At 40.4% G+C, this 12,728-nt stretch overlaps 1 protein-coding gene across 1 annotated transcript in view; it reads right to left on the bottom strand.

Moving 5' to 3' along the window:
• gbe1a (glucan (1,4-alpha-), branching enzyme 1a) overlaps positions 1-10,628 on the bottom strand; it is a 174,717-nt gene extending 164,089 nt beyond the window's left edge. The window contains exon 1 of the mRNA XM_042311035.1: positions 10,361-10,628. Within this exon, the coding sequence (XP_042166969.1) occupies positions 10,361-10,467 (107 nt within the window). The 5' untranslated portion in view covers positions 10,468-10,628. The remainder of the gene's footprint in view (positions 1-10,360) is intronic.
• Between the last annotated feature and the right edge of the window lie 2,100 nt (positions 10,629-12,728).

The raw sequence follows: 12,728 nt of genomic DNA, 5'->3' as shown, positions 1-12,728 counted from the left end.
CAGTCCCTCCTGCAGCAAAGCACCCCCACAGTATGATGCTGCCACTCCCATGCTTCACGGTTGGGATGGTGTTCTTCGGCTTGCAAGCATCCCCCTTTTTCCTCCAAACATAACGATGGTCAAGATAGCCAAAAAGTTATATTTTTGGTCTCATCAGACCTGAGGACATTTCTCCAAAAAGTACAATCTTTGTCCCCATGTGCATTTTCACACTAAAGTACATTCATCTCTAGGAAACAGAACGCATCTCCTTCCTGAGCGGTTTGACGGCTGCGTGGTCCCATGGTGTTTATACTTGCGTACTATTGTTTGTACAGATGAACGTGGTACCTTCAGGTGTTTGGAAATTACTCTCAAGGATGAACCAGACTTGGAGGTCTACAATTTTTCTTCTGAGGTCTTGGCTGATTTCTTTTAATTTTCCCATGATGTCAAGCATAGAGGCACTGAGTTTGAAGGTAGGCCTTGAAATACATCCACAGGTACACCCCCAATTGACCCAAATTATGTCAATTAGCCTATCAGAAGCTTCTAAAGCTATGACATCATTTTCTGGAATTTTCCAAGCTGTTTAAAGGCACAGTCAACTTAGTGCATGTAAACTTCTGACCCACTGGAATTGTGATACAGTGAATTTTAAGTGAAATAATCTGTCTGTAAACAATTGTTGGAAAAATGACTTGTGTCATGTACAAAGTAGATGTCCTAACAGACTTGCTAAAACTATAATTTGTTGACAAGAAATGTGTGGAGTGGTTGAAAAACAAGTTAATGACTCCAACCTAAGTGTATGTAAACTTCCAACTTCAACTGTATATATTCATAGGTGTGTGCATGTGCACACGCGTGTATTCGTGGGTGTGTGTGTGTGTGTATATTCGTAGGTGTGCATGTAGCCCATTAAAAGAGTGTTTGTAGAGGAGCAGTCCCCTGAGACAGAGAGAAGAACCTGTTTCCAACAACCTTACAACAAGAATACTAACTAAGGAACGGAAGGAAGGTGGTCAATTAAAGGTCTGGGCTCAGATGGATTCTAAAACCCTCCTATCCCCTCCATGTGTCCCCACAGCCATGTCCCTTCTCCACTCTGCCCTCATATTGGACATCGTTTTCTCTAGAAACGAGAACACAAAAAAGCTAAATGAAACGATGCTGAATGAGATGACCCAGCTGCTCATCCAGTCACAGTGTGGACAGGGCGGCAGGGTAGCCTAGTGGTTAGAGCTTTGGACTAGTAACCGAAAGGTTGTAAGTTCAAATCCCGAGCTGACAAGTTACAAATCTGTCATTCTGCCCCTGAACAGGCAGTTAACCCACTGTTCCTAGGCTGTCATTGTAAATAAGAATTTGTTCTTAACTGACTTGCCTAGTTAAATAGAGGTACTTTTTTTTTTTTTTAAAGGTACAGGTACAGTCATAAGTCTATGGGAGGCTGGGATCTATCAAAGCTGACCTATGAAACAATGGACTGTGCAGTGTATCCAAAACCACCCAATTATAACACACAATTATAGGCCGAGAAACAGACAGGACACACACACACACACACAATTCTTATAAAGGTGAATTACAATATAAAGCAAAAGGCCAATGGTGATACAGGTCTATGTTGTGGGGGTTAAGGTAGGACAGTACCCACCTACCTACCTACAGGTCTATGTTGTGGGGGTTAAGGTAGGACAGTACCCACCTACCTACCTACAGGTCTATGTTGTGGGGGTTAAGGTAGGACAGTACCCACCTACCTACCTACAGGTCTATGTTGTGGGGGTTAAGGTAGGACAGTACCCACCTACCTACCTACAGGTCTATGTTGTGGGGGTTAAGGTAGGACAGTACCCACCTACCTACCTACAGGTCTATGTTGTGGGGGTTAAGGTAGGACAGTACCCACCTACCTACCTACAGGTCTATGTTGTGGGGGTTAAGGCAGGACAGTACCCACCTACCTACAGGTCTATGTTGTGGTTTTTTTTCCTGTCTTGCAGAAAATCAGCCATACTGCTCATTCTGTGCATGGTGGCAATTGTCATGCTGGATGAGCCTGCAGGAAGGATACTGTCCTACCTTAACCCCCACAACATAGACCTGTAGGTAGGTGGGTACTGTCCTGCCTTAACCCCCACAACATAGACCTGTAGGTAGGTGGGTACTGTCCTACCTTAATCCCCACAACATAGACCCACAGCGTCTGGTGGAAAGCAGACCACCAGGTTTTCCTAAAGCTTAGCTTACTTTTTATCTTGGGAAAACTCCCCAGTTCTTAACAATTACAAGCATACTGACCAAATGATGCAGCCACCACTATGCTTGAAAATATGAAGAGTGGTACTCGGTAATGTGTTGGATTTGCCCCAAACATCACACTTTGTATTCAGGACAAAAAGTTAATTGCTTTGCCACATTTGTTTGCAGTTTTACAAACAGGAGGCATGTTTTGGAATTGTTTTATTCTGTACAGGTTTCCTTCTCTTCACTCTGTCATTTAGGTTAGTATTGTGGAGAAACTACAATGTTGTTGATCCATCCTCAGTTATCATTACACTGTGATACTGTTTTAAAGTCACCATTGGCCTCATGGTGAAATCCCTGAGCAGTTTCCTTCCTCTCCGGCAACTGAGTTAGGAAGGACGCCTGTATCTTTGTAGTGACTGGGTGTATTGATACACCAGCTAAAGTGTAATTAATAACTTCACCATGCTCAAAGGGATATTCAATGTCTGAGAGGCGTTGGAACACCTCAGTTCTTTGTGGTTGAATCGGTTTGAAAAGCACCATACGACTGATGTGTGGGGTACAGAAGAATCATGTGAAACCACTATAGCACACATAGTGAGTCCATGCAACTTATTATGTGACTTAAGCAAAGTCCTGAACTTACTTAGGCTTCCCTCCTGAACTTACTTAGGCTTCCCTCCTGAACTTACTTAGGCTTACCTCCTGAACTTACTTAGGCTTACCTCCTGAACTTACTTAGGCTTCCCTCCTGAACTTACTTAGGCTTCCCTCCTGAACTTACTTAGGCTTCCCTCCTGAACTTACTTAGGCTTCCTCCTGAACTTACTTAGGCTTCCTCCTGAACTTACTTAGGCTTCCCTCCTGAACTTACTTAGGCTTCCTCCTGAACTTACTTAGGCTTCCCTCCTGAACTTACTTAGGCTTCCCTCCTGAACTTACTTAGGCTTCCCTCCTGAACTTACTTAGGCTTCCCTCCTGAACTTACTTAGGCTTCCCTCCTGAACTTACTTAGGCTTCCAATAACAAAAAGAGGACTCAAGACACATCTTTTCATTTATTTGCAAAGTTTAAAAAAAATAAAGAATTCCACTTTGAGACTTCGTTCGATTGGTCAAAAGGAAAGACGCCTCTCGGCCGACCAAGGTTTGTTTTAGTCGGGCGCACACACACACACACACACACACACACACACACACACACACCTCCCCGGTGACAGAAAGAGGAGACGTGTGCTGACAACAGCTGGCTAATGACTAACACCCACTCCCATCTTCCGTTCCCATCCCGCCGTCTCCCAGCATCCTGTCTCTGGGCTGCTGACATTAGTGACTTAACAAGCCCTGAGTACCTGCACACACACACACACCTCAGACAGTAGAGATCTCTGCGTCGCTCCTCAAACCTTCCCACGCAATTAACTAACTTCCACACCTCCCAATTGTACTGGGACAGGGTGACAGTCCACACACACGTGGTGTGTGTGTGTGTATAGGCCTGGGTGACAGTCTCACACCCACAGCAGAGGAATACTCTCTCTCTCTCAAATGGCTCGGGAGTGCACACAGACAAAAACCTCCAAAAGCCTGATCTCTCCCCATCTCCCAGGGACAGGAAATCATAGAGCTGAGCTGACCAGTCTAGAGAGGATGGACTAGCTGACCAGTCTAGAGAGGATGGACTAGCTGACCAGTCTAGAGAGGATGGACTAGCTGACCAGTCTAGAGAGGATGGACTAGCTGACCAGTCCAGAGAGGATAGACCAGCTGACCAGTCCAGAGAGGATAGACCAGCTGACCAGTCCAGAGAGGATAGACCAGCTGACCAGTCCAGAGAGGATAGACCAGCTGACCAGTCTAGAGAGGATAGAGGGAAGACTAGCTGACCAGTCTAGAGAGGATAGAGGGAAGACCAGCTGACCAGTCCAGAGAGGGAAGACCAGCTGACCAGTCCAGAGAGGATAGACCAGCTGACCAGTCCAGAGAGGATCCAGCTGACCAGTCTAGAGAGGATAGAGGGAAGACTAGCTGACCAGTCTAGAGAGGATAGAGGGAAGACTAGCTGACCAGTCCAGAGAGGATAGAGGGAAGACTAGCTGACCAGTCCAGAGAGGATAGAGGGAAGACTAGCTGACCAGTCCAGAGAGGATAGAGGGAAGACTAGCTGACCAGTCCAGAGAGGATAGAGGGAAGTCTAGCTGACCAGTCCAGAGAGGATAGAGGGAAGTCTAGCTGATCAGTCTAGAGAGGATAGAGGGAAGTCTAGCTGACCAGTCTAGAGAGGATAGAGGGAAGACTAGCTGACCAGTCCAGAGAGGATAGAGGGAAGACTAGCTGACCAGTCCAGAGAGGATAGAGGGAAGACTAGCTGACCAGTCCAGAGAGGATAGAGGGAAGACTAGCTGACCAGTCCAGAGAGGATAGAGGGAAGACTAGCTGACCAGTCTAGAGAGGATAGAGGGAAGTCTAGCTGATCAGTCTAGAGAGGATAGAGGGAAGTCTAGCTGACCAGTCTAGAGAGGATAGAGGGAAGACTAGCTGACCAGTCTAGAGAGGATAGAGGGAAGACTAGCTGACCAGTCCAGAGAGGATAGAGGGAAGACTAGCTGACCAGTCCAGAGAGGATAGAGGGAAGACTAGCTGACCAGTCTAGAGAGGATAGAGGGAAGTCTAGCTGACCAGTCTAGAGAGAATAGAGGGTAGACTAGCTGACCAGTCTAGAGAGGATAGAGGGAAGTCTAGCTGATCAGTCTAGAGAGGATAGAGGGAAGTCTAGCTGACCAGTCTAGAGAGGATAGAGGGAAGTCTAGCTGACCAGTCTAGAAGAATAGAGGGTAGACTAGCTGACCAGTCTAGAGAGGATAGAGGGAAGTCTAGCTGATCAGTCTAGAGAGGATAGAGGGAAGTCTAGCTGACCAGTCTAGAGAGGATAGAGGGAAGTCTAGCTGACCAGTCTAGAGAGGATAGAGGGAAGTCTAGCTGACCAGTCTAGAGAGGATAGAGGGAAGTCTAGCTGATCAGTCTAGAGAGGATAGAGGGAAGACTAGCTGACCAGTCTAGAGAGGATAGAGGGAAGACTAGCTGACCAGTCTAGAGAGGATGAGGGAAGTCTAGCTGATCAGTCTAGAGAGGATAGAGGGAAGACTAGCTGACCAGTCTAGAGAGGATAGAGGGAAGACCAGCTGACCAGTCCAGAGAGGATAGACCAGCTGACCAGTCCAGAGAGGATAGACCAGCTGACCAGTCTAGAGAGGATAGAGGGAAGACCAGCTGACCAGTCCAGAGAGGATAGACCAGCTGACCAGTCTAGAGAGGATAGAGGGAAGACCAGCTGACCAGTCCAGAGAGGATAGACCAGCTGACCAGTCTAGAGAGGATAGAGGGAAGACCAGCTGACCAGTCCAGAGAGGATAGACCAGCTGACCAGTCCAGAGAGGATAGAGGGAAGACTAGCTGACCAGTCCAGAGAGGATAGAGGGAAGACTAGCTGACCAGTCTAGAGAGGATAGAGGGAAGACCAGCTGACCAGTCCAGAGAGGATAGAGGGAAGTCTAGACCAGTCTAGAGAGGATTGAGGGAAGACTAGCTGACCAGTCTAGAGAGGATAGAGGGAAGTCTAGCTGACCAGTCTAGAGAGGATAGAGGGAAGTCTAGCTGACCAGTCTAGAGAGGATTGAGGGTAGACTAGCTGACCAGTCTAGAGAGGATAGAGGGAAGTCTAGCTGACCAGTCTAGAGAGGATAGAGGGAAGACCAGCTGACCAGTCTAGAGAGGATAGAGGGAAGTCTAGCTGACCAGTCTAGAGAGGATAGAGGGAAGTCTAGCTGACCAGTCTAGAGAGGATAGAGGGAAGTCTAGCTGACCAGTCTAGAGAGGATAGAGGGTAGACTAGCTGACCAGCGTGCAATTGGTACAAATCTGTCATTCTGCCCCTGAACAGGCAGTTAACCCACTGTTCCTAGGCTGTCATTGAAAATAAGAATTTGTTCTTAAACCGACTTGCCTCGTTAAAATAAAAAGGTAAAAAAATACAAATTAAAACACTGCAGCCCTTTAAAAACCATAACCTTTTCAAACAGCACTGACAACATCAAACATGTTTCTATGCGCAGCACACAGCCTAGACATCTAGTGTACAACAGGTCTGGATTCCTGTAGAAAACAAACATGGACATACGCTTTCAATCCTTTCAATCTCTAGTCCACAGAGATGATGAATGAAACAGCAGAGATGTTTAACTGGTAACACCCCCAATACACACATTTTATCTGACCAATCCAGCGCTGTAACCATTGAACCCTTTTGTCTTGCTCTGGTTCATGTCTGAAATACGACTTGCAGAGTCCCTGTTGTATAACGACTCTGTTACGTCTAATCTAGATATAAATCCCTGATTGATTACACCATTAGTATTCTAATCCCAATCATACTACATATTATGATTGGTGGATGCACCGAAGGGACATTTTTGGCCGATACCGATATCCAACATTTTCCCTGCCCACCCACCCCCCCCGCCAAAAAAATATATATATTTAAACTTTTAGCGGCCTTTTAAGCATTCTAGTACAGTTAAATAGTTATCACACACACACGGAAGTAGCGATCTAAGGCACTGCATCTCAGTGCAAGAGGCGTCACTACAGTCCCCGGTTCGAATCCAGGCTCCATCCGGGTCTCGCCGGGCCCAGCGCCAGGACAGCATTGTAAATAAGAATGTGTTCTTAACTGACTTGCATAGTTAAATAAAATGTTACACACAAACACCACACTGACCAAAAAGTTATTTTGTTGGCATTTACCTATGTCCCCATTACCAGTAAAACATCATCACAACCTATTTATTTCACTTACTTGATGTGCTGTTTTGCCGTTCATTTCTTCAGTCGTTTCATTCTCAACCAGGATTTCTTTGGAACGCCGTTTGGGACATTGTGTGTCAAAAAATATATACTATTTAACACTATTTGACGTGTCAATTAAGCTTGTTGACCAATCAGGACCTGAATATGACTGCATGTCACATAATAATTAAACATGGTCATACATTTTGTTTTTTACACAATGATTACACTATCGCTCGTATTTCATATGTCACAACAGTTCATCGATACGTACGCTATGATGCTGGTAAAGTTGTCTCGCGCACCTACAGTGCTGCTCATTTTAAAACAAAAGCTAGCTAGCTAGCTCATGGATGCACACAATGTTCTTCCCTAAAAAACACAGCAAAACGACAATCTGTTTCAGTAGCGATAGTTAGCTAGTTAGCTAGTTAGCTAGGTGTCATGTAAAATAACACTCGTTTATAAAACAGTTCTCATTTGATTAATGGTGGCCATCTATGTGAAGCTAGCCACAATAAGGATTAGCCACAACAGTGGAATTTGCGGTTAGCCTTCAAAATAAAAGTATGGCATATTTCTACTATTTGCATCACTGTCAAGCCAGCTGCTTATAACTTTAGCTTTGGGCAACAGGGTTAAGTAGCTGGATAGCCATTTATTTTCATGAACTGAAGTTCAATTTCACTAGGCAAACAACAAGTGGCAACCTAGCTAATACTTACTCAGAAGGATTCCTAAATCATTGCTAAGAATAATGAAAATGACTGCAGTTTCTACTGGTCATTGTTTTCAGGCTGGTTGTGTTGGTGTTAGCTAGGTACCAAGCTAAATCAGTTTCTCACTGATCCTTGTTTTCAGGCTGGTTGTGTTGGTGTTAGCTAGGTACCAAGCTAAATCAGTTTCTCACTGATCCTTGTTTTCAGGCTGGTTGTGTTGGTGTTAGCTAGGTACCAAGCTAAATCAGTTTCTACTGGTCATTGTTTTCAGGCTGGTTGTGTTGGTGTTAGCTAGGTACCAAGCTAAATCAGTTTCTCACTGATCCTTGTTTTCAGGCTGGTTGTGTTGGTGTTAGCTAGGTACCAAGCTAAATCTTGTTGAAGTTGAGGTCGAACAGATGATGCTTTATTACCAACGCGGTAAACATATTGTTCGTGGCCGGTGTTCGCAGACTTTATTATCCAGCTTTGACAGAGCTACTGTATCTTTTTTTAGACGCGCAAAGACCCAAACGGAGTTCCATAGTATGTATGTCGTGAAGCTAATAGCAGTGACGCTATTACTGTGTAACTCCGGTAGGGCAACATCTGAAAAATAGCACACTTGGTAGTGTGTACCGGTACTCGTCCAGTCTCGGCGAAAGCCAACATCACCCACGACAGAGAACAGTTGATTTTCAAGGGCAATGAATTCCATTATCTTGTCGTTAATGGATTTCGCCTTTAAGTCGTCTCGCTGAAATGTTCTTACTCTTTTCAAATGACTGCTGGACTTGTTGACTCCTCGATCCACACAGCAGACATTGTGGGCGAGGTTAGGAACGCTGTGTTGCACGTGTAGCGCAAAAAATGTATGTGGCGTCAATACGTCATCTACCTACGTTATATTAGGTATGCACGGCAGCTTTGACATCGGTTTTTCACATCTGCGTTAAACTAGACATCGGCCGATACCGATATGTTCACCGATATATATTGTGCATTCCTAATTATGATCACATATTATATTCCATTAAAAAGAATGAATGGCGACATGGCTAGGGTATGAGGGGCGAGACACAGTCAGCCCCCAGGACCTTATAGGGAATAGGGTACCAATAGAACTCTGGTCTAAAGTAGTGCACTATATAGGGAATAGGGGCTCTGGTCTAAAGTAGTGCCCTATATAGGGAATAGGGTACCATAGGAATCTGGTCTAAAGTAGTGCACTATATAGGGAATAGGGTGCCATAGGGCTCTGGTCTAAAGTAGTGTACTATATAGGGAATAGGGTACCATAGGAATCTGGTCTAAAGTAGTGCACTATATAGGGAATAGGGTGCCATAGGGCTCTGGTCTAAAGTAGTGCACTATATAGGGAATAGGGCTCTGGTCTAAAGTAGTGTACTATATAGGGAATAGGGTACCATAGGAATCTGGTCTAAAGTAGTGCACTATATAGGGAATAGGGTGCCATAGGGCTCTGGTCTAAAGTAGTGCCCTATATAGGGAATAGGGTGCCATTTGGAAGGCAGCCATTATCACTCTGACCCCAATCACACTAAACATTAACATGAATCACACATGCTAACATGATCGAACTGAGCTACGAGGGAGGGGATGATTTTCATGAATTGTTCCAGCTTGGGGTGTGCACTAGTTAAAAGTTTTAACTCACTCAAAGAATGCCTATTATATTGACAAGACAGTCGATTTGAACGCACTAACAACAACGAGCCAGGCGGGAGGTGGGACCATTCTAGCCAATAAGAGGGCAGATTTAGTGATAGGTCTGATCTTTACTTCTGTGCTGTGACAGCATGGGCAGTGTCTCCATTCCAGTGTCTCCATTCCAGTGTCTCCATTCCAGTGTCTCCATCCATTTTTTTAAATGGTCAATTTTCTTCTTCATTGGCTGATGGCTCCCAACTCATAGGAATCCCCACCCAGTTGACTACTTTAAAATGGTGGAAGCCCTCAATGGCAAAGTCCATTAAAACGGGTTATATCCATGATGAGTCCTCTATCGCTATGTCGACAAGCACAATTCTAATATAAAAGTAGTTTGTTTTACAAGTTTCTGAAATGCCAGTGAATTCCTAACACCTTAACCATTATAACCAACTCATATTTGATCAAATAAACCTAAATTAGAAATGCAATCGTTTGTTGACCAAAAGTCGAAATTCATTAACCTCGATACAAAAATTCTAAAAATCGTAGTCTTATTTTTCCTGGACAGATTTTTTGGCTGAGTAAAACCTCTCGTTTCGCCTCCTCCTCTCGGACTTACTGCAATAACTAGTCACCTTCCCCCCCTCAATGTCAAATGTAGCTGAAAGTTGTTACATTGCACTGAAAGTTACAACAGGGCATTGACTACATTCTGGTATTGATGAGATAGAATATAGTAACCTAAATACATTGGACTGTTGTAGAGACTGGCCTGCCAGCTCTATTAAATAGTAGCCTATCCTGCCATTATAGAAAGTGCGTCGCAAAATTGCAAGCTAGGCCTAAGTGGCATGCGTTGGTTTAAAATCTACATCGTGCACTGTGCAGTGAACAACGTTGTTACCCTACCTGCGACATAAGTCTTCATGGTAGGGCACTAAGTAGGGATCCTCCCGGAGAAATTCGCTTAGATCTGGCAGCTCGGTAAATTCATCGCGTTCTGAATGGTCCGCCATTTTATGTTCCGTGATTCTAGAAGCAGACGAACTATAGTTTTATAACGCCGACATATACTGAAACTGTTAAAGTTAAGATTCATAAACTGCAAGCAGAGTTGCTTTATACTGTCTTCTAAAAAGTTTTCGGACACACGTGTGGAGGGGGCGGGGTGTCCGACAACACACAGCTACTTGTTTTAGTCCCTCCCATGCGGAGCCAGACGCAAAAACATAGACTTATACATATACATAGATATAGACATAGATACATACATATACATAGATATATACATATACATAGATATATACATATACATAGATATATACACATATACATAGATATATACACATATACATAGATATATACATATACATATACATAGATATATACATAGATATATACAGAGACATAGATATATACAGAGACATAGATATATACATAGATATATACATATACATATACATAGATATATACATATACATATACATAGATATATACATATACATATACATAGATATATACATATACATATACATAGATATATACATATATATATACATATACATAGATATATATATATACATATACATATACATATACATATACATAGATATATACATATACATAGATATATACATATACATATACATAGACATATACATATACATATACATAGATATATACATATACATATACATAGATATATACATATACATATACATAGATATATACATATACGTAGATATAGACATAGATATATACATATACATATACATAGACATAGATATATACATATACAGAGACATAGACATATACATATACATTTACATAGATATATACATATACATATACATAGACATAGATATACATATACATAGATATATACACATATATAGATATATACACATATAAATAGATATATACACATATACATAGATATATACACATATACAAAGATATATACATAGATATATACATATACATAGACATAGACATATACATAGACATATACATATACATAGATATATACATATACATAGACATATACATATACATATACATATACATATACATATACATATACATAGATATATACATATACATATACATAGATATATACATATATATACATATACATAGATATATACATATATATACATAGATATATACATATATATACATATACATAGATATATATACATAGATATATACATATACATAGATATATACATAGATATATACATATACATAGATATATACATATACATAGATATATACATAGATATATACATAGATATATACATATACATAGACATATACATATACATATACATATACATAGATATATACATATACATATATATATACATATACATAGATATATACATAGACATATACATAGACATAGACATATATATATACATATACATATACATATATATATATACATATACATAGATATATACATATACATAGATATATACATAGATATATACATATACATAGATATATACATATACATATACATATACATAGATATATACATATACATAGATATATACATATACATAGATATATACATATACATAGATATATACATAGATATATACATATACATAGACATATACATATACATAGATATATACATATACATAGATATATACATATACATAGATATATACATATACATAGATATATACATATACATAGACATAGACATATACATATACATTGATATATACATATACATATACATAGATATATACATATACATAGATATATACATAGATATATACATATACATAGATATATACATATACATAGATATATACATATACATATACATAGATATATACATATACATAGATATATACATATACATAGATATATACATATACATAGACATAGATATATACATATACATAGATATATACATATACATATACATAGATATATACATAGATATATACATATACATAGATATATACATATACATAGATATATACATATACATAGATATATACATATACATATACATATACATAGATATATACATAGATATATACATAGATATATACATAGATATATACATATACATATACATAGATATATACATATACATAGATATATACATATACATAGATATATACATATACATATACATAGATATACACATATACATAGATATATACATATATATATACATACATATACATAGATATATACATATACATATACATAGATATATACATATACATATACATAGATATATACATAT

The sequence above is a fragment of the Oncorhynchus tshawytscha genome, linkage group LG33, assembly GCF_018296145.1.
Source record: "Oncorhynchus tshawytscha isolate Ot180627B linkage group LG33, Otsh_v2.0, whole genome shotgun sequence".
In the NCBI taxonomy this organism is placed as follows: domain Eukaryota; kingdom Metazoa; phylum Chordata; class Actinopteri; order Salmoniformes; family Salmonidae; genus Oncorhynchus; species Oncorhynchus tshawytscha.
Note: the sequence above shows the minus strand (reverse complement) of the source record. Positions and strands in the feature narration are given on the sequence as shown.